Genomic DNA, 23,137 nt, shown 5'->3' on the forward strand with positions numbered 1-23,137 from the left:
CTGTCTGTCTGTGGTATTTTCATCTCACCACCGTGAATTTGTCATTTTTCAGGAAAATGGATTAGGACCAATGGTTTCCATCCTCTCATTCTTACCCCCAAAAAGAACAAAGAATCTGGTTGCTGTTGCTATTAGAAGTACAAATTTGCCTTTTGTACTACCAGATAGAACTTTTCCCAGACAACTCCTACAAAGAAAAAAAAAGAAGCCTTAAGGCATTGTTGACCATGCCTAAGGAGGGGAAAGCCAGTGCTTCTTTAGTTAGTTGATGAGGTGGTTTCTCTCAGTCTCTGTAGAAATACTCTGTGAAGCTTTTGGTTGTCTGGTGTTGTGGAAAATAAGGGTAGGCATTTGGTCTGCTGCTCAGGCTACATCCTGGAGCAGCAGTGTGTTGTTTGGATTTGCCCTGTTTTTTAATACCAATCTAGGGAGTTCTGAGAAGGGACTAAAAGCTTTCTACAGTTCTGCATGTAATTGCAATAAACTTGATTTCTCATGATCCTTACATGGTCCGAGAAGGGGAATGTAAACACAAATCAAACCTTGAGGGACAAATGAAGATATTAATTTGCCAAATTTTCATTTACTTTTGCTTTTCATTTTTCACACTGAGGTCCAAATTCTACATTTTCTACATGTTCTCTTCTAAATGTTTATCCCTGTTTGATTTTTCAATACTACAACAAATTGGAGGAAGTAGTTGATAAATGTATCTCTGAAAATGGTCTCTCCAAGCTATCTAAACAGTGCTTGCTAGAAACTTTTAAAAGTCTGAAACATCCACATTTTTGTCCTTCAAACAAATTCAGTAAAAAGACCAGAATTTAAAAAATCAAAACCAAAACTTTCCTTTGATAAACACGTTAGGACCTTTTGTCTCTGAGATACATTTTCCTCCTTTCCTATATTTCAGTATATTAAGCTTTTATATCTAACTTGTTTGGCCTTTCTGGAATGGCTTTTTTTTTTTTTTTTTTTTTTTTTTTTTTCCCTCCCATTAAATTGAGGTCAGTTAGAATTTGATCTAATTCATTCAAGGTTGTTCAGCAGCTCAGAGGTTCCCTTTTATATACGAGGGTCTTGAACTTTTAAGAATGGGTAATTGCATGTGAAAGAGATGATGGAAAATGACTAAAATAAAAACAAAAATGGGAAAAGTGAAGAGGGTAAAGCCTGAATAAAGTGAGAAATGCTGAAAAAACTTTGGCAAGCAGGATGGAGGCAAATATCACAGTATAGTGATAATCACTCATTTTCCAGAGAAGACAGAAATATAAAGATAGGTTTTAGGATGAAATTCAAAAAGGAAATGAATTGACTTGCATGTTTATAATAATTCCATAGGGTTTGTTGCATCATACTATATAAATTTTTAAAATAAACTGACGTTTTATTACAAATAAATCATGCTGATAAAACATTAACTTGTATGGTATTTTAAACTTATTTCTTTATATTTTCATATAGAGAACAGTATCTGAATTTTCTCACAAAGTCTAATTATGTAAATTCTGTGATGTTTAAACAGCTGTGTAGAAAGGCAATAAAAGCTTTTGTGCTGATAAAATAGACAATGTATTGGTTGAATTACATTTCATCTTCTGAAAAACCTTTAACTTATAAGGTGGTTATTACTTGAGGCAGAGCAAATAAATCAATTTCAAACATGATTTAGGTAAGCAAAGAGTTCTAATAAGTTACCTTAAATTATATGATTAAATTTAGTTTCTAAAAGTCTTTCATTCAGAACATGACAACTTTTATCCAGTGGAAATATCAATGACTATTCAGAGTTATTATATACTATGATGTGTGTGTATAGGTTACTGTCTAGGCTCATGTATATTTAGATTGTGCAATAAAACAAGCATGTGTGAATAGTTAAGTTTTATTTTTGTTACAGGATGTCTACGCGAACTGAAATTGGTTGTGAAAATTTCTTTGTTTTGAGGGTTTTTTCTGGTGAAAAGCACACAAGAATAACATTTTATACTGTACAACCTCTATTTCACTGAGTGTTTCTCTAACAATTGTATTTTCTTTAGACGTTTGTACAGTAACAAATATGCAGTTCTTGTCTCTGATGGTGACTTATAGGTTATACAGCATTATACATAGCAGTAGCACATCATTGCTAACTGGGAGACAAAGCATCAGAAAAGGTTAGAAGGCAATTAGCCACAGAGGAGAAGGGTCTTTGTTTTGCTTAATATTGGGAAGAATTATCTTGTTTGCTATATCAATGAGATTATTTTAGTAGAGTTTGCTATTTTTCAGGTGCAGTTAAAAACCAACATTTCAAGTCAATATGTAATTCGTACACAGCCAACAAACACCTGTCTCTCTACACTTGAATGTGCAGCTGTTGCTCTTACTATTATGGAAAAAAATAAGAGTATACAGGAGGTACGTAACTAATTTTAAATACTTGAGTTTTTAAATGGTGGCATTGGACCACCTTTTGTCTTTTCTGGAAAAATTCAGGGATAAAATTCTTGCCTTGATGATGTTAAAAGTACCAACTAGTGTCAGATCATCTCCTGAATGTATTTGGTGCTGGAATATACATCTTGGATGAATGCAGAATTTGTCTTACAGACCACTTTTGCCTTTGGTAGTGCTCCATGTTGTATATGGAGTAGTATGTTATTGAAAATAACTCATATCCTCAATTCCTCTTTCCCCCCCCCCCCCCCTCCTTTTTCTTTTCTTACTTTGTCTAGTGCTTTCCCTGGCACTTCAACTTTTACAAATTTTCACTGTGCTGTCATGAGGTTACTTTGTATCAAAATTCCCTTTTGAGCAGTGCAGTCTTCAGTTTTCTTTTTCTCAAGATTTAAGTTCCATTTTTCTTGTACTTGTTACTCAGTCTCCTTTTTTTCCCTCTTATTTTTCTCCTTTTTGGTTGCTCTTTCTCTTTGTTACATTATCTCATCCTATACTAATTTCTTGCACACTTCTTCCTGTAATTTGAAATTTATTGAGAAGGGTGACTCAGATTCTCTTCATCCATACATTACATATCTTTAAAAGTTGATTTATAAGGCACCACATATATGCTGTTCTGACAAAGCTTAGGATTTAGTCCTAAACCGAAGTACTATTGTGTATATTGTAGATGCATGTGATGCATAGAGGCACTGTTGTAGTTATCTTTTCCTGTGTTTTTTCTAAGTTTCTAATTTGGGGGTGGTGGGGGTGGGGTGTGAGGTGGAGGTATTTCTTGGAAAATTATTGGATTTTATGTTTTTCCAATATTCTATTTAAAAGTTGGAAACTATTGAGAATTTAAAAAATAACTTTGGATAGAATTTGTTGAAAACAATTTGGTTTGAGACAGATAATTAAGTATTTTACTGCATGGAGAATAGTAATATTTCCTCTGCAAAAGCTAGACTGCAGAGATGATTTGAATATCCTCTCACAGCTAGCTTGGAGATAAAGTGCTTTTGTAAGCCTGTCCCACTGACCTCCAGCACCGTGGAATGCAACACCCTGGCTTATGTCTTCCTGCCAGTCAGCTCACAACTCTTAGGTGTCATTCAAGGAATTTGGGATTTAACAGTGCTTGAGTTTAAGTTTATCCCAGGTCAAAGAATACTAATTAGACATTATCCTTTTCCTTGCAAGTTGTGATCCCTCTAGTCTGTGATGAAAGAGATTATGTCCTTTTATAATCTTTTGTTGTTGATATTAATCATTTAATTAATAATTAAGCATTTAATAAGCCTTTTGAAATAGACCTAAGAGTAAATCCCAAACATAGACCCAGATACTGCAATCTGATTATGTGCCCAAAATGTAGTATAGAAGGATCCATGAAAAGAGATTTAAAGCTCATTCGTGTTTTCACTACATTCCAGTGTCCACCCTGAGGTGTTTGTATCCTTCTTCATCAGATAATGAATATTGTGATACCTGACTTCTGTTTAGTGAAAATGGCTCACAGGTCAAAAATTGTTTGCACAGTTGACATGGCGTAGAATATAACATCATCGTGTCAACCTCTGTGACACTAAAGAGTCAACTCAACTTTCAATCAGTTGCTTTTAGAATCAAGCTAGGACAAAATGCATGGCTACGGAAGTTAAGCCCAAGGAAAAATGTGAAATACTTAAATTAAAGTAGGTTTTGCATATTTCTTTTTTCCTTTAGTTTGCTGGGACAATGTTGACATATTTTTCCTTCATTAGGATTCCTGTATTTTACAGGCCAAGGGTGGACATTTCCTTAGTGTCTACAATTCATGGTCTTGTATTCTTGCTTTATCTCAGCCACGCAGAATTTGGCCCAACCGACTTTTCACAGACAAGATTAGCAGTTTCTCAAAGGTGCTTCTACAAGTTTGCCAGTAGCCAAGCGCTTCATAAACATTAGTGAACTTTTTTTATAACCTCTTTGACTTAAGTGAGTGCTATAACATATAAAATGGCAAATTGAAGTCCAGAGCAATGGAAGTTAAAGATGAGCACCTAATTTGGTGCCAAAAGTAAGTCACTTGATTTTTTATGTGCTCAAAATAGTCACATTTTACATGAAACTCAGCTCCTGCTGACTGCACTTACACTTATGATTGCTTTATACATCTGCCCATATGGCCCCATGATACTGAGCCAGGCGACCAGAAAATGAAGAACCCGCAGTTAGTAACCACTTGAGTTAAATAAGTGGCTTCATTAGTCCTACATGGACTGGCACTGGGCAGAAGCAGTCCAGGATAGCAGTCCAGATACCTTGATGACCCTCCCCTCTTTCTAAAACCCCACTTCAAGTTACTCTGTTGTTATCCAATCACAAACAGTTTAGGTACTGTTACTTATTTTATTACCGTATGTTGGCTGAGTCACCCTAATGATTGTAGTCTATTTCTAACATCAGACTAAAACCATAGCTTAGAGTAATGTAGCTGGTACTGAAGATGGCATTGAGTGTGTCTGAGGAAGAAGTAAGGAATGACAGTATGTGGATTTGACATGTCTCTTATTCAGCTGTGTCCTCTGTGGCTCCAAAGGTTCTATCTATGTCGTATTTTATAAGCATTTTAAAGTAGTTCTGGAATACAAAACCTCTGATAAATGATGTCTCCAAGGTGGCTTACTAAAAGTCTTTTTTTGTCTCATTTACCCCACCCTTCCATCTTTCTGCAGACTATACTCCGTCCACTTCAAGCTTTATGCTCTTTCCAGCTTCAGCATGGTGCCCAAATCCATCACAGCAAGGAACATCTTCTCAAGAATGGCTTGTATGACAAGCCAATGCCAAAGAATAAGCGCAAACTCAGAAGAATGGAGCTTTTGGTGAATAATGTAAAAATATAGGTAAACTGTACCTACAGTACAGTGGGATTTATTTGCAGCTAGCAAATGAATATTAATCTGGATTTAGTCCAGACAAATTCCCATACAGTAATAAAATAATTTCTAGGCCCTTCATAGTTGAGAGTTTATCTACCAGTATGACAAACAGCAGTGGACAAACTTTTTAATTTTGCAGTAGGCCAGATGCCTTTGTTTAGATGATAGATCATTCTCATTTCCTATAGGAAAGGAGAAAATTCTGAGCATAATTTAGAGTTATATTATCTCTTGGGTGAATAGTATGATCCTCAATAATACTGAATAAATTTACTTTGAAGAAGCTTTTATGAGTATGAAAATAAGAAGAATGTCAATGTAATCTAATGCTAAGGTTTCACTGTTTAGAAGTATATTGAATTTCTGCTATTTTAATTTCAATATCTAATTACAATAGGTTTTCAAACAGTAATTCCTTATGTTATTTAGTTCTCCTGAGCATAAGGCATGGTGTTTGTATAGTTCTTTTGACTTTGAGATTTTTATTTCTTCCATTATTAGAATTCCTTTTTGTAATTGTTTGTAACATTTTACAATGCAGTCAGGTTCAGTTTGTATCTTAGTCTTAGCTGTTCAAATTAAGCTCATATATATATATGTATATATATATATATATATATATATATATACACATATTTACCTGAACACTTCTGATTTAAAAATAGAAATAAAAAAAGATGTGGAGAAATCATTTTGGAATTGTAATTCATGTACTTTTTTTTTTTTTTTTTTTTTTTTTTTTAGCAAAACCAATTTTTCTTCAGAAAGGAATGAAAGGGACATTTTATGCATAAGACAGGCAATATATATCATACCCATACCCTTACATACAATTGTTATGATAGTTAGATTAAATAAACCCAGAGTAGACAGCATATTCAGAAGTATGATGCAGTGACAAATGTTTATTTTTAGATACAGCCTACTAACATGTTTGCAGATCCATTGGATTTTTTTATGTGTGTTCTTTAGTTCGTCTCTTTTAACTGTGATACAAAATGTATTTCTTTCTAATGTGAATTGCTACAGACAGAAGGATTGGGTATTTTTTACAGGCTTTGTGAATTAATGTTTTATGATCTAGAGAAAAAAAAAAAAAAAGATGAAATAAAGGTTTTGATGTTCCTTTCGTATTGTTTATATATTCCTCCGTCATGAAACTGATGAAAATGCTTAATGTTTTTCTTCACTGTCCATTCCACTCAAGATAGCAGCATGGATCAAATTGGTACTAATTAGTCTTTGACCAGATAAAGACATTTTGTCTTTAAGTTATGAACAGCAAATAAGGAAACTATTGAATTGGTGTGTAAACACTGCTCATTAGTTTATTAACTGAAACCATTTCTGCAATTAACAAGAGAGGTCAAAATTAGGTCAGAGATTAGCTAAGAAGTTCTGGTTAACCCTAAACTAATAGTGACCTTTTGTTTAGGAATGGATTAACAATTTGATTTGTCTGGCTAAGCTAGTTTATATATATATAGTTTATATAATCTTGTCCTTTTCTGGTCAAGATAAATGCTGTATTTGTCACTAATATCAGTAAACCTGAATTAGTTTTGACAAATCTGAAGCAGAACAGTCTCAAGTGACTAATGGTAGTTTAGATGCACTCTCCATTGGAATGGAGAAAGGGTATGTTTATTCTGGTAGCAAAGCACAGTGCAGAAATCTCCAGCCTAGCCTGGAGTCTGAACTTTCTGTCTTGTGCAACTTGTGTGTGCAGTCTTTTGTGTGACCCTGCCTCTAGTTCTGGGGTTGGCATTGCTCATACTGGTCTGTGCATCTGTTTCCCTCATGATCTGGGATCCAAGCATTACTAAAAGAAATGGCAGTATCATTTAGGATTTATTTTTAATGTCACTTTTACATATATGGATGATGTTCACATTTAACACTGCATATTAATTTGGTTTACCTTGTTTTAGAGTCATTTAGAACAATAATGTATTTTTTGATAAATATTTTGAAGATTATTATTGTAAACAAAACTATAAATGTGTCTTTCAGCAGAATGTGAGCTTATATTATGCAGAACAGAAAGGCATTTTTTTACTGCCTGGGATTCACAGACATCTGTAAAATGCCTTGGAATTACAGGATCAGAGAAATAGTTGTCCTAATTGAGTTATAATCCTGCATTAAATACTCTTGTGTATACAATCTGTGGATTCAGAGTTTTCATGTTTTTCAGCAAAGGACAAATTCCACACAGCTTAGTTTTTACTTTTGTTGATTCCTCTTATTCTTCTAATTTTGCTCCTGTGGTTAACAGGATTTGTAGGACATAATGCTGGATACATGGAAGGCTTTAATTGCTAATTTCCCATGCTGTACTACTGTACTAGGTCAATCACTATGCAGCAGTTGCTGAAGAAATGAAAAACAATTCACTGAAAACCTCCAGGCATTTTATTTTTTAAGATTTTTGCATATCCCATTGCATCTCTGTTAGAGTGATAATTCAGGTGCAGCCCAGCAATCATATGAAGTTCAATTTCAGATTTGTTTGAAGCTGTTAAACACAAAATACAATACCTTTTTATTCACTTTTTTTTTTTTACTTTTTTTTTTTTTTTGATAGAACTTGCCTGGCTTTAAAAATATATGCTGAATAAAAATTTAAGGGTAAGAGTTTAGAAAGTTTTATTTCAAGTGTTCTGGTTTCAGAATTTACCTCTAAATACACTGCCTCAAAGAAATGGGTACTCCACAGTCCAAACTCTTGAGGGAAGTTGTGCTTGATGAAGCAGCGCTCTTTGCAGGCAATTTCATTAGAATGAGTTTAATTTGCAGTTTTATTTTTTGCTGTAATGGTCAATCTGTTTCATTTTTTCGTACCAAAAGATTAATGAGTCAAAACCACCAGTCTAACAAGATATTGATTAGGAAGAAAAGAATGCATTTGCTTCTAATGTTTGTTTCTTTGTCCTTGTCCACTTTATGTTTCCAAATATTACTTACCAAAACGAAATCTGCCTTATATGTTCCACTACATCATGCTTTGGAGAACCTTTGTCATGGATAGCAGGCTTTTAAATGTGTATAAGTTTTGCAAAAGTGGGCACTGTTAAATCTGTGTGTTTTCATAATCCACAAGACGAAGTTTGTTGGAAAAAAAAACAAAGTGAGAAATCTTTCAAATTAAGAACATAAGAAAACCTTTAGAAAGCTTTCAAATTAACAGGTTCAAATTTCTTAATCTCAGATTAAGAGATGCTCAGGACAAACATAATTTTTCTGGGCTATGATGTTATATTATTAAGAAATTACCTGTTGATTAATATTCCTTTAAATAAATGCAAAACTTTTCAACTAACTTAAAAATTGGCAAAAAATATTTTAAGGCCAGGGGTTTCCTTCTCAACTGTTGTATTAGAGTAAAAAACTGCTTATGTTGCATTATTTTCTACAACTTTACTGCTGATTTTGAAATTCAATTAAAAGCTGAACTTTTAAAAAGAGTAGCAGTTCACGCTTTTCTCTTGAAGTTTCTGTTTATTATGCCAATATATGGGAATATACATAAATTATATACTTGTTTTTGCTTTGAAGCTATGGAAGATCTAATTTGCTGTGTTCTTGTGCTGCTGTGTCTCTACATAATTGAATGTTTGTATATACTGATAACACAAGGATGTATATCAAATCCTTTGTTGTACCATTTTAGCACCTTTCATTCAGTTAATGAATAGACATGGCTTTTTCTGTGCTATTTGAAGAAAAGGGTTTCTTTGTTATCCATTAAAAACTGCATCAAGATTAAATTTCTGTGGCAGTATCTTTCAAGCATTTCAGTTTCAGTTCTCTCTTCTCTTTTTCTGCAGTAGTGGCTGACTCCTATTTGCTACCCCACAAACACACACGCCTTTCCATAACCTCATAATGATGCATCTCCAGCTCAGTGGCCTACCAGCAGTAATGACCTGAACACGCTGTATCACCTATGCCCTTTCCTTCCCCGGATTCTCGTATTCAAGTGAAAAAAAAAGGAAAGCTGATTCTGTCCTTCTCTTCTCCCTACTACAAAATGTGTGTTTTAGGAAGTTCCATGCACCTGCAGCTACCAGATTTGTTCCTTGTGTTCCTTGTCACAATCCCTCCAAACACCTAGCACTTCATGTCTTGAATGTTGCTTCTTATGTAGTGGGGGACAGATGGCAGGGAAGTGAAGAGGGGAGAAAGCAGGGAAAAGACTGTGTTTTAAGATACTGGTTAGGGGGCGTAAATAAAAGTTGCTTCTGTTGTCAGGTGTAGCTGGTATAAAGCTTGATACATGTCACTGTCGCTTGGTGTTCACTTAATACCAGGATATTTCTAACAGTTTGGCTTGTTTGCAGAGTGTATTTCATGGTGGCTTCTTTGTTTAATGCGTAAGATGCATTAAAGACTTTGGACTCCTTTATATTTTATAAAAGAGGCCAATTATATTTTCTACCTGAGAAGGTACTTTTATCACTAAGCAACAGAAAAAAATGCTGTACTTATGTGGCTGCAATGCTTGCAGCACAATTAGTTACAGCTGAGGCTGATGTATGTACCCCTCTTGGTCTGGGTGGATTGTATTTGCCTGCATATTGCACATCTTCTGTCATGGATGTAAGAGGCAGCAGATGCTCAGTTGGAAGTGGCTTTGAACTGTTCTCTCTGCCCATGTAAGTAATAATTAAAAACCTCAGTAGATGTAATAGACCATATGCTATGCTGTGGCCTACTGTGTCTGTAAGGACAGGTAACAAGTTTTAAGCTCTTATATCTGAACTGAAACCAGGAACTTATCTGGCATATGAATACTTCAATCAAGGAGTGTTATTTGGGCTTGAATGCTTGAATATTGAAATTGATAGCCTCAATAAGGATGTACATCAAAGAGTATATACCAGTGACTTAAAGCACATTGAGACAAATCTTATCCTTTGTGTGTTAGTGGAACAGAGCAATTACAATATTTGGCAAATCATTCTATTTACATATGTAAATATAGATCATATATTTATTATATGAATATAAAAGTAGTTATAAATTATCATCAGCTTTTAAATAGCTTATCAAAATAAAATTAACTTTCTATTAAAAAAGTTAGTGGTTCTGGCTTCTTGTCTTTTTGCTGTACATGTTTGCATTAGTATTTGGAAATATAACATATGGTTAGACAAAAGTAATTGTATATTTTTTCTTAATACATATATAATTTAAGCGTATTTATAGTGAAATGGGTTATGTACTCGTGATTTAGCATTTGCAGAATTGAGGTCTGTATTTGAACCTTTTCAGTAAGTATTAACAATAGGCAATGAGAAAAAGTGATACTATATTATATTAATTTATCAGTTAAGGTACTTTATTATACTACAAGTAAACTTATAAGGGAATTTAATTTTACACAGTCAAAGTCCTTATTTTTTCAGTTCTGGAATTATGTAGGATGTTTAAAGTCAATGCTAGATGTGCTAGTGTATTCTAAAAGTAGAGTTAGTGTTGGGAGGAGTAGTGGCTTTAGATGAAAAGATCACCTATACAATTTTCCTTTGAAAGGTTGTGAGGATTTATTTCCTTTTTCAGTAGGCAAGTCTATGGTATACACTTTTAAAATTTCGATTTAATTGTAATAAAACTGTACAGAACTTATTGTTCATTCTGTTTCATTATGGATTATATTAATAATGGATTTGTTAATGAAAGGTGATAGGAGTCAGGTATTAGCCAAAAGGTTGAACACTGACCCTTTGTTACCCTTTGTTTATCCAAAGCAATTTTCTGTCTGAGTTTTTAAGCATACATTTTTTATTTTTTTTTTTTGGTAGATGAAATGTGTGTTGAAGTTGACTTTGAAACAGTTGTTAGCTTCTTGTACTGTTTTGCTTTATTCACCTGCCTCCCCCCACAACAGACAGTAGTTCTTTCCTTGGGGGTTCATACTGCTGCTCTGCCTGTGATCAGCAAAAGTTTCATATTCTTTTGCAGGGCATGCTGAATGTACACTTATTCCTGCAACACTAAATCATCCTGGCCTCTCTCTTCAGACAGCAGTCATGTTTTGTTTTTGACCCCATCATCGCTTTGGAGTCACAGATGATATTACGCAAGGCTGTTCCATTTTGTTGGGGGCATTACATGTTTTTGATAGGAGTAAAGAGAACAAAGTATGAATGTGAATATCCATTGCAGTTATTGTTTAACAGAGGTTTATTTGAAATGGAGAAAATAAAAAGTCAATATTTGTCAAATGATAAAGGACAAAATATGGAAGTGAGCTTTTAAGGACCTAAAGGACCAGATTTTATACCTTGCCTAGGAGCAAGGTGTAATAATAATAATAACAGGAGAACCTTCTTTATGCGCCCTTCAGAAGGAAAGTCACTGCCCCTCTATTCAAAGTAATTGAAGAGCAATTCCTTCTCTGTGTATAGACATGCATTTTTTCAAAGAGGGAGACAAAATGGCATGACTGTTACTTACCTTAAAATGGTTGTAACTGTCTGTGTTACTTCTGAAAGAGCAAAACTCTAGATGGAATGCAGCCTCTTCTTTGGGATGTTCTCATTTAAGTTTATAAGGGCTTTGAAGCAGGAGGAAGTTAGGTGTAATTAAAAACTGATCAAGAGAAGCATTCTTTTACCTGACAGCATTGCGTACCCCAGACATAAACTGGTCTGAATTACTGTTGTTATTTTCACAGTGTGTACACAAGAAAGTGATACCTAATTCAAAGTGTTGCTAAAGTTTGGGAAGAGAGAATTGATTGTTACTGGTTTTGTTTGTTTAATTTTTTCAAAGGTAGCTATAAACAAATTTAGGAACAGGGGATTAGTTTTTGAAGGAATTGGTTGGATGTGGAGAGAGGTATGAATGACAGAAACAGAGAATTTAGACCCTGTGATTTACATCTGCTCTGACTCCCCGTCACTTTCAAGTCAGAAAAACTGTAATGTGAATGCTATAACCTTTCAGAGAGCTAGGTCAGTCTTTGTGTTCATATTCCACTGAAATTCTCAAACAAGGTCCTGTGCTGTCCTTTGCAGAGATATGAACTTAACCTTTGTAAAGCTTTCAGTGAAATTCTGGAGATTTGGATTGAGTTAACTGTAAGTTTTAAATCTGACATCTGACTTTGATTTTTTTTCCTTGTAAAACACTGAGTGCATTCTTCTGCCTCAAAACCACTGAAGATGGAAACCTATTTGTATTATTATAGTTCTTTGTACACGTCTCAAACTTCTGAGATGAAACATCAGCTTCCTGTAATAATTGTATGAATTGTGTCCATTTCATGGCAATGGCTGATTTCTTCCCATTTATAAGTTCATCTAAAGTTACTGTCATACTAATTCCTTTATTTTGAGAAAGGTACTAGTTCCTAGAAGTAGGTGTTTGGCAGGTAGTTATTTATCTACTTATACCAAAATGGTATTCATATCAACCTATTTGTATTTACTCACAAATTTTTAGGAACTTTGTCTAGTGCACAACAGATGTCCCAGCTTTTAATCCAAGATGCTGTTTCTGATGTGTGGCAGGTAATAGGCATCCATAAATAAATACTTCATACAATCTTTTTTTTTTTTTTTTTTTTTTTTTTTTTTGAGGGAAAAAAAAAGGCAGCACTTTTGCTTTACATTGGAACCTAATGAAGGGGAAAAAATAAAAAATGACAAGAGCGTTCTGCTGAGTGATTCTTCCAGTTAAGTTAATGATTTCTACAGGGGAATGCCTCATGAATAATTCAGATGAGACAGAAGCAAGTGCCTCACTGGCCTATGACTCAATGAAGAAATCATGTTGGAACCAAAGCATCCTATGTAAAATGTATGATAGTGTTAATGCTGATGTTTAAGTATTAATAAGTTTTGTCCTGCAGAGTAGCCAGGGGTGCAGTAGGATTGAATCCAAGACAGCATTTGTGTATATCTCTTCTGAAGCTGTCACAACTGCTTCGTTTTAATATAGAGCTAAGTGGATGGTCATTGTTGCCTGAAGTAGGCACCAGTTCTCAGGCAAGTTGAATTGGCTTTCAAAAGAGCATATGCTGTCAAAATTATACACGTAGGTGTGTAGGAGTAGAGCAGGCACCCCATTTCATATCGCTCAGCTTCCTGAAGAAGTGAACTTTTTTATTTATTTATTTATTTTTTAAAGTTAAATATTGTAAGCAGGGACAGAAGAAAACTTTCAGAGAAATTCAATGTCTTTTAAATATGAACTGTGGTAGCTCACACAGGAAATGTATAGCAAATGTGAAATGCTGAGTTTTAATTTCATAATTATTAATCAAATATATATTTGTTGTGCAAATATGTCACAGTTTTGAATGCAGCCCATAGTTAAGTTTTACAGAAGGTAATAAGTGTTATCTGAGGAACTTTGAGGAACTTACAAAGGCTGCATAATTTAATCATTTTTATTTCAGTGCCAAGAACTGATAACATACTTGCTCTCTGCTTGAAAGGAGTTTTAGGAAAGTAATTGGGTCAGTTTTGCCTTTCTTATTTGTCTGTTTCATTAGTGCTGGCTAGTAAGGCTAGATTTCTTCTTCTGCAGTGATTGTGCCTGACTGCTTCTTTAGCATTTGCCTTACTCTCCTCGTGAATTTTTATACAGGAATATGGACTTCACTGCAGTGTGTAAAATTTGTTTTAACATCTCAGAGCTGAAAACATGTTCTAGTGTGCAATGGCATTCAAAAGCTCAATATAATACCTGGATAGCTTATGCAGAGACAAGACTTTGAATCTTTTATGTAGCTGCAAAGAGAAATGGAAAGTGGCTACATCTTCCTTACAGAGTGGCTCTGACATAGCTTTCTGCCAACTATACTACAATGCAAAAGAAATGTGACACAAATCTAGAATATGACTATAATCCAACAGAGAGAACACACTCCACAAGAATTAAATATCTAATTAGTAAGGTTGAGGAGATTATAAGCTTAGGGACATATATATATGTATTATAATATATATATATATATACACACACACACACGCACATACCGTATTTTTAATCTTAAAGGTTTAAACTTAAAATATATTCTACTACAATCTAAGGTGACTGGTTGAAATAGTACTGTACACTATTTTGCCATTACTTTGAGTCGTAACAGCTTGCTGTTTTTGAACAAGCAGAACATTTCTGCTTGGCAAATTTTTAACTTTGGTAACAGTAGCAATATTTTCTATAGCTCTTGCATGCTATCCTTATCTTTAGCAGTGTGCCTTACCACTGTATAGTAGGATGTAATAGATTTTAATTAAATCAACTCAGTTTGACAAAAAATATTTTAATGATGCTCCGTAATGCCAGAGGTTTTATATTTAATGTCACTTAGAGAACATTGACACAGGGAACTCTTATGACATGTTTATATTTCAGAGGTCCTTGGATCAAAAGTCTGTTGTAATAAAAAATGACACAGTACTTGTGATGTGATACATAGGTCATCAGTTCTTAAGGCTGCATGGAACAGTATGGCTTGATTTCAGGAAAGTAGATGTCTTGGTGTAGAAAATAGATGAACCCTCTGAAATTTAATGTAAGTTTTATCAGGAGTATCAAGAATTTGGATTCACAGTAGCTTTTAATTCTTTTAAAGAAATTAAATCTCAAACTATATTGTTGAGCATGATTTTTGGTTAATGGTGCAAACAAAAAGATTTCAGATAATGTTGTGGAGTAATACTATTTCTTAATGGGTGAGATGTGGTAACTGGCCACATTTATCTTTCATATAAGCTGCAATGTAAAGTGGTGAACTTTAAACATCATTATGAGGGTAGCATATGTTTTGCAAGTCCATAAGCTGTCCAGTTAGCTGCAAATATTCAGTGGAGTGATGTAGGTCATATTAGTCTTTAAGCTTGTCCCTGCCAAAGTACTTGAGGAAGAAAAAACAAAACAAAACATCAAAGCTAATTTCAGCGTAGATAATGCAAACTTCACCTATGCATTTTTCTGTTCTCTTAAGAGACTTTTGTGTGTCTGTGAAACAGAGAAGTCAGGTTTGCAGTCTTGCTAGGGGTTTCTCAGTCAGGCCACAATTTATTCATAGCAAAATCCTAGTTCTCATAAATTGCAAACATAGTTTACGTTTTACAAAAGCATGAGATACTGCAGATACCTCTTCAAGAATGCTTGTGTTTCCTGAGCCTTTCAAATCCCTCTGTTGTCTTTTCCTTGATTTTCAACACCTCCTTTATGCTAGGAATTGTATCCCAGGCTCCTTGGTTTCTCTTTTGACATGCCCTCTTCCCAAATTAGGGCATAAACTGACCCACCTCTTACAAAAGCCACATTTAAATATCAGTGCCTTGGCTTTTGCCTGACAAGTTGCTAAAAAACAGATTACCCAGTTTTCCCAACTAATAAATTATCAGATCCTTTCTCTTACATGTCTAGTTTTTGATTGGACAGAATTGAGAATACTTCTCAGAGTCTCTGGAGTTTAACAGCATATAAATTAGTTCTTTCATTTGCCCTACTGTGCTAACCACTTTCTATTAACATTGCTTTCAAAGATCACTAGCAACATTTTCCATTTTCTTTGCTCCAGAGGCTTTGTATGTGAATGTGAGATTACAACACTTTATGGTTCATAAGGCTGGATCTTATACTAAAATGGCAACATACAATTTTCTGCTGCCATGGCATCTGTTTTCTATAAGTTGTTGTGTTTTAAATTTGCTCCTCAGGAAGATCTCTCTAATTTTCCCATTTGGGACCTCTTTGGCCTTCATGTGTGAGCTGACATTTTATCAGATTGTAACTTTCTATAGGGCACTTATTGTGTAATAAATTATGAGAGCCAGCTCAAGATTTGTTAATTAAATTATAGGAGATGTTCATGGATGGCTTTTTAAGGTCATGTTGGTGCTCTTTCGTCTTCTCACTTGAACCCTGTCCTTCAGTCATCCATATGCATGTGGCTACTTCTCTGTCTGAGGAAGGTCTACAGAAGAACAGTCCTTCCTTTTTTCCCATGCAGACACAACCGGTGTGTTCCAAAGGGGCCCAAGTGCACACTGGTGGAGATGCTGCTGGTATACACAGTGCCCAGTGAATTTAGACGTAGAGATGTGTACCAGAGTATCTGAGAGGTAGTTATTGTGTCTGTTCCTTGAGGTAACTGAGAGCCTCAGTCCTTCACAGGTCCTCTCTGGACTCTGCTTGCTCCACAAGTAGCACATATCCAGCACAGCACAAAATGTCCGATCCTGCCAATGTTCACAACAGCACCCAGTTACATCAAGGCACAGGTCTGCAAAAACAATTGGTCCTCCTCCTCTACTTGCTTTGCCCCTGTATCTTTCTCATGCTTCTTTGGGCAATGAAACAGACTTTGATGGCCAAAGGAAAGATATGTTCAGACACTCTCTTGAAAGTAATTTTGTTTAACAAAACTTTATTACATTGCAAGTGACTATCACATCACAAAACCAATATTATTTCTCCCTTGGGAAAAAGATTAAGCACTGTTAATGTTTAGTAATGAAAAGAGCTGCAGTTTTTTTTTAACCTTCTCAAATTTTGCCTTAGTGTTTGTTAACATTTCTGTCTAGTGACAAAATACCATCTTCCATTAAAAAGAAATTTGTGGCTCTCATTTCTCAGAAATCCCCAGGGAATCCCGTAGTTTTGAGCACTGATCCTGCTAAAAGTCATTTATACCAGTCATTTATTTTAATTAGTGGCTGTGGGTAATGGAGACATAGGCTTCTGATATTTACTCAGTTTTTGCTGATATTATTGCGTAAGCAACTTTTCCATGGAATGGAAATGTTTATGTAAAATTTGACTATACAAGGCAGTAGTAGTGAAGTGTTGTCAGACCAGTGCCTGTTGTGAAATCCCTTTAACCAATATGAGGGTTCAAGAGAAGCTGTAATGTTTGTTAAAGATTTTGAAATTATGTCTGTTAAACTGGAACTGAATGGGCATATAAAATGTAGTAAATATGGCCAATGGGAGACTCAAAGTCCACTTACTCTCCCTTGTTTTGTATCTGCTATGAAAATGTTTATGTATGTTTATGGCTTTAACAGAATCATGTCAGTGATTCCATTTTGGATAGATAGCCTTATGTGGCAACATGAAGTATTGTTTTAATACTTTTTGTAAACATTGGATGCTCACTTCGAAACATATGTGAGCACTGGAGCTGTTGAAACTTGAGTTCCACCGTGTGCATTTGAAGTGTTCTGTTTTTAAGAATGTTGAAAACAAATTTTGATTTTCAACTAAGTATCCCCTTGGTGAAAGAAGTGAGTAATAGCAAATAAATTGATTTGCCTCTTAGGGAATGAATCTCGTGTAGTGATAGAATACATAGTTTAGTGCGGAAATAGCAGTATGACACTGGGGAACAGAGATAGTTGAGAAGCAGTATCAGTTCAAGGGAAACATGTTAGCAAGGCATTCTTAACTGCGCAGCTGGGAGAGAAGGAAAATAGCTAGGAAATTTCCCAGCCTAAAGAGAGAGACTGTTGAAAAATATGGCTAGAGGTTTAGCGGAGCAGAGAAAGTACTAATATGACAATGGGAAATTGAATTGATTTGGTAGGTGCTTTTTCAAATTGTATGTTTTATTTGTATATATAAAAATGTATAAATAGACATGCAAAATATTGTGTGATTAAAGAGAGAAGAGAGAGCGTGTGTATACTTTGTCACCAAATAGCGCATAAATGAAAGCTATTTTGTTTTGCATTTCCAAGAATGTGCTTTTCAAGCTGTTTTTCTTTAGTTTCTGATTTCAGAAGAATCCCTTTGCTGGGGTTGTGCTCTGTGGTGCATTGTTATGGGAACTTTACTTATAATTTATTTGCAAGCAAAATTAATTAATGGTAACCCTAGACAATATGTTTCTCCAAAGGAGAAATTATATAGTATTATTCTGAATATATTGTGCATAGAAAGTAGTTTTTGGAGTTTGTCTTATTTTTTATTCTCTTACATGCACTGTCTTTTCATGCTGCAGATCATATAATAGTGGAGTCTTACAGCTACATTCCAATTTCTAATATCATAGTTTGAGGGGAAGACTGGCATAAATCCTGGAGTAGGTAAACTTTGTGGGCCTTCCATAACCAGATACTTTTTTACTCAGATACATGGTCATAAAATAATAATATTTCTCCTGATTTGGGCTGAGATTTTGTTAGGTACCGAGTCTTGCAATGAGATTTGGGCATCCTTGTATTTCTTTGAAAATTCAGGTACCAATACTAGCAGAAGCTGTTTTCCAATACTTTATTACAGTTAAAGCTCAGCAATAGCATCTAAGCTCAAGTACACAGACAAACACTTTGCCTAAAGGAAGTGCTGTAAAGTAGCAGCTCCCTTAAACTACAACAGTAATTGTGGCTGCTGATCACTAGGTGTCAAGCTGGAAGCATTTCCTTTGTGGGCCATTTTAAGTTCAGCTCAAATATTTGGGAAACATAGGACAAACAATGAACCTGAAAAATTTGAAGTTGTATGTAACTTAGAAAGAGTTTGAATATTTACCCAGATAACCCATAGAGGCAAGGAGAAAAAGACAGATCTAAAGGCTATTTGAGTTTTTAGGTTTTTTTTATTCTGTGCAATGAATCAGGAAAACTATTATCCGTTGTTACTTCAAGAAGATGAATTTGATGATTTGCATCATCTTTCTGACAGAAAGAACATACCTTATCTGAGAAAAGTGTTATTTTGTTTTTGTTTATAATTCAATCCTTGTTCTTCACACACGAACTGTTTTGCTACAACTTTACTAGCACCCAGTAGAGTTCATACATAGCTTGTAAACAATTTTTTTTTTTCTTTTTAAACACCTTCAAAGCAAAGACTTTGTCATGGTTGGATGGACCAGTACATTGCGGAAGCAGCCATTAGACCTGAAGACAGACTAATTAGATGTCTGCCTTTTGCTACATGATATTAAGACTTAAATTCTAGCACACCTAAAGTTCATGCCATTCCAAGCATCAGTCAATTAGACAAAGGAAAAACAGTTCAATTTATTAGACTCCATGACTCAGGCGGTTGATTATACTGAGAAAACACAGAACTTGGTGCTTTAGCAAAGGGTTTGCTTTTGTAATTGACTAACTGCTGCCTCCTGCTCTATTGACCTTCACTAATTTGTAGTATTGTCTGTCATTCCTTATCTGCAGCTGAGTGGGGAGGTTCATATGTAAACATCAACATCATTAAGGTCAGGGGGGACTACATCTGTCTCTGTAGTCTGTTCATTTTAATTGTGTGTACAGTCAGATTGCAGGCTTTCTGCCATTTCGTTCCGCAGATCTATCTGAAAATCTGCAGTCTTTGTCATGCTGTCACTGTTTTAATAATAATGTGATAGATAATGAAAATAGCTATGGATCATTCAAAAGCATTGAGAATTTCTTCTGGTACAGTCCTCATGCTGCCACATAGTCCAGTGTCCCACAGACCTGGGGGGTGGGCAGCTCAGCTGTGGATGCTTTTTGTGTACAGCTTTTCTGTGGCAGCTTTTTGGGTACACTGCAGGCTATGCCACTATGGCCTCTCAAACATCAAGAGGTATGTCCTGTTGTTCTAATTGCTGTGGGCCTCTTTCCCCTCAGCTGGGAGGCTGAAACAGAGAAAACTCCCCCAAACTTTCACTTTGAAAAGTGGCATAAATACTCCGAAGTTGCATTCCCAATGTCTATATGAAGTGAAAAAATGTGCTTGTGTTTACAAGAGCCTGCCAAGATTACAGCTTTTTAAGGAGAAGGCTATTTCCTGCTGTTATCAATGCAATATTTACGTTTGCAATTTTTGAAGACATTAGCTGTTGTGTTAGATAAAAATATTGTGACAAAAAGAGCTGTAGGATTAATGCTGTTTGCAAGTTTCTATATCATGTTAATTTCTGCTTCAGAATGATTGTATATAAAAAAAATTGCTCTTTTCCATCTCTAAACACTTTCACTGTTTCAATTCTGTTTGTGATAATTCCCATAGCTTAATATATTTTAGCATTTTTTTTGTATTAGCCATATTGTGTCCTTATTTTAATTTCATCTTATTGTTCAACACAGCAAGCTTTGTATTACAGCAAATCATTCTTATTCCCTTGATGTTTCTTTCCTTCAGATATTTGCGTCTTCCATGCTTTATTTTCCCCTTTATTTACCCTGGCTAAGCTGATACACATGGTAGTCTTTTAAGAGTTTTTCCCAAAATTCTTCCTCTAGTCTGTTATGCTGTTATTTCTGTTAGTCTGAAGCTTTTCAGTAAGTTGTCTAGATATATACCCAGTAGACTTGCTGTTAACATTTTGCTAACAAATGACTGCTCCTTCTCTGCCCCCTAATGAGATGCAGGACCCAAACATATATATATATATATATATATTCACTTCCTTGCTATGTATCCTATTAAACTGTCCCACTTAATAATCAGCTACATTTCAGTATCAGGATTTTGAATTGTTATGCATGAGCTGGTTCTAGTTTGATGTTTTTCAGGTTGATTTGCAATGTGTTTTTTTGTTCTTATTCCAGAGCTTCCGTGTTTTCCAAACAGTAAATTTATGCGTTCCTAACCTCTACTGATGTGGTATCAATCAGGAATAAAATTGACACATTTGCTTCCTGCTAAAGACTGTGGATGAGAATGCTAAATAAATGTGCTTCTTATGCTCTCATTTGATCACAGAGTACAAAAGCAGAGAGGGAGTAGATACTTCAGGGTCTGATTTCAAAGTAGTCTTGAATATATGGAAAGATGGTGGCTGCATTAATGGGCAATCAGCAGTTTCACTTTGGCAGAAGTTGATGAAAGTGTTTTTAATGGCAGTGACCTACCTGATCCTCCCTCCAGCTTTGCCTACTTCAAAATGATCTTCAGAAACCAGTGCTAACCCATATGGAATGCTGAGAAGCGCTGAAACTCATTCTGTGCATCGTGATGACTAATTGAAAGAAACAGCTTGATGAATTTTCTAGTCCAGTAAGTCTGGCTTTTGCAGAGAAACTGCATTTCTGAATCGTGGCAAGCAGAGACCAAAAAGTTATTGCCTCCAGCAGTAGGTCTTTGATCTGGCTCTGACTGATGCTGTGTAGCTGTGAATTCCTCAAGGTGATGCAGCATCACTTCTGAACCATATTACTTACAGATCTGGATGATGAAGCATAAAAATAACCTGTATACATATTTAACCCTGCAGCTGTGTTACACTGTACTTCCTGGAGCTCAAGGTCATGTTTACTCCTTTCATTGCTTTCTTGAGAAGAGCAGGGCTGTTTATGTATTTGAGAGCCTTAATGGTGGTATCTGTTCTTCAGTGTGACCAAGAATCACTACTGCTTACTAGGAAAATGTATATGAAAGAAAATAAACTAATTGATGCCCTTTGGCAACTGCAGTAAAATACTATCCTCTTCCATCAGATTTGCATATTACAAGGGTGCTAAAAGAAAGCAAGCATCCCACAATTCACTGCAAGCTGAGAAGGGGATAAGACCAGCTAGGAAGTGTTGTAAATTTCTTGTACAGCTAGTGGGAAGAAGGAAAATCCTCAAAAAATTTGTTTTATAACATAGTTACATAGAAATTATATGTACATTCTTGGATGTTATTTTTCTACACGAGCCAGTTGACATCTGTTTCTCTGCCTTAGTAACATTACAGTAATGATGAGCAGATGAGGAGTGAAAGGAAGTGAAGGCAAGGGCAGCCCCCAAATGAAAAAGCTTTCTGTTCCACCAAGTCTTTTATGCCCAGATAGGGAAAGCTTTTCTCCTTTAAACAATGCTTCATCTTAGTGACAAGTGAATGACTGAAACACAAAGTGAAGTGGAGAGCAAGGGGTAATTGGGTTAATTCAATTTGACCTATATTTCCAAGATTTGATCAAAGACTGACTAAATAATTTGATGGGAGTTGTTTGGTTGTTTTGTTTTGTTTTTAAAAAGATTAATTACAGGTTGTAGGAAAATTGTCACAACATTCTAAACTTGACAAATATTGTGTGAGATCTGGGTACAACACTGATACCAACCAAGAATAGTTTCAAACTCCTCAGGAAATTAGTAGCTTATGTACAAACCTATGCAGTGGATGACAGAAGCTATGTGAGTCTAACTACTGTCTTAGCAAATTACTTTGAAATTACTGGTGAGCAGAATTGCCTTTATTAGATCATGGTGAAAAGGTGAGAGTGTCTGGGAAAAGAGATCATCTGGATGCCAGGGAAGGCAGCCAGGGAGTTCTGGAGAGACTGGCATTAAGACTGGGAGGAGGGAGCAGTCCAACTGGGAGGAAATTTCAGGCAGGTGTGAATGATACTTAGTGTGAGAAACCTTGGCAGATGTAATCTTGGCATGCATAAGTGACCACACTCTTCTCCTTTGAACTGACTTGTTCAAAGGAGAGAAACAGAGCTCTCCAAGGAGAGAAATTGCTATCCTGCATTATGACAAAGAAAGTAAGTGGGAAATTGTGTTAGCAGATTCATGGAGACCAGTCTGAAATTTAGTGGTAAAAGGGCAGAAACTGGCTGATTTGTAGAACCTGATAATTAGACAGCTAGTTCACATTAAAGGGGAATCACAAAACAGTGAAACCTCCTGAGCCTGCTTTTCTCATTTTGCTGTTCCGTGTATGTTGATTTCCCTATCACTTCTCATTGTCTAATTATATTAAGAATTCCAGGAGAGAATGTTAATATTTTCATAATTTTTATGCTTTTAGGCCAGAGATCCCCAGCCTGCTTTACATGGAGATAATCACATATGCAGCACACTGGATGAGTCAATGCCATACTTTGGAAA

General features: G+C 35.3%; 1 protein-coding gene across 1 annotated transcript in view; it reads left to right on the top strand.

The window, feature by feature from the left end:
* The window catches only part of DTWD2 (DTW domain containing 2), a 103,702-nt gene extending 82,480 nt beyond the window's left edge, over positions 1-21,222 (top strand). Inside the window, exons 5-7 of the mRNA XM_082784148.1 lie at positions 2,278-2,406; positions 5,148-5,318; positions 21,162-21,222. Of these exons, the coding sequence (XP_082640274.1) occupies positions 2,278-2,406; positions 5,148-5,318 (300 nt within the window). The 3' untranslated portion in view covers positions 21,162-21,222. The remainder of the gene's footprint in view (positions 1-2,277; positions 2,407-5,147; positions 5,319-21,161) is intronic.
* The last annotated feature ends 1,915 nt before the right edge of the window (positions 21,223-23,137 follow it).

The sequence above is a fragment of the Aythya marila genome (assembly GCF_965140915.1).
Source record: "Aythya marila genome assembly, chromosome: Z".
NCBI classification, from domain to species: Eukaryota; Metazoa; Chordata; class Aves; order Anseriformes; family Anatidae; genus Aythya; species Aythya marila.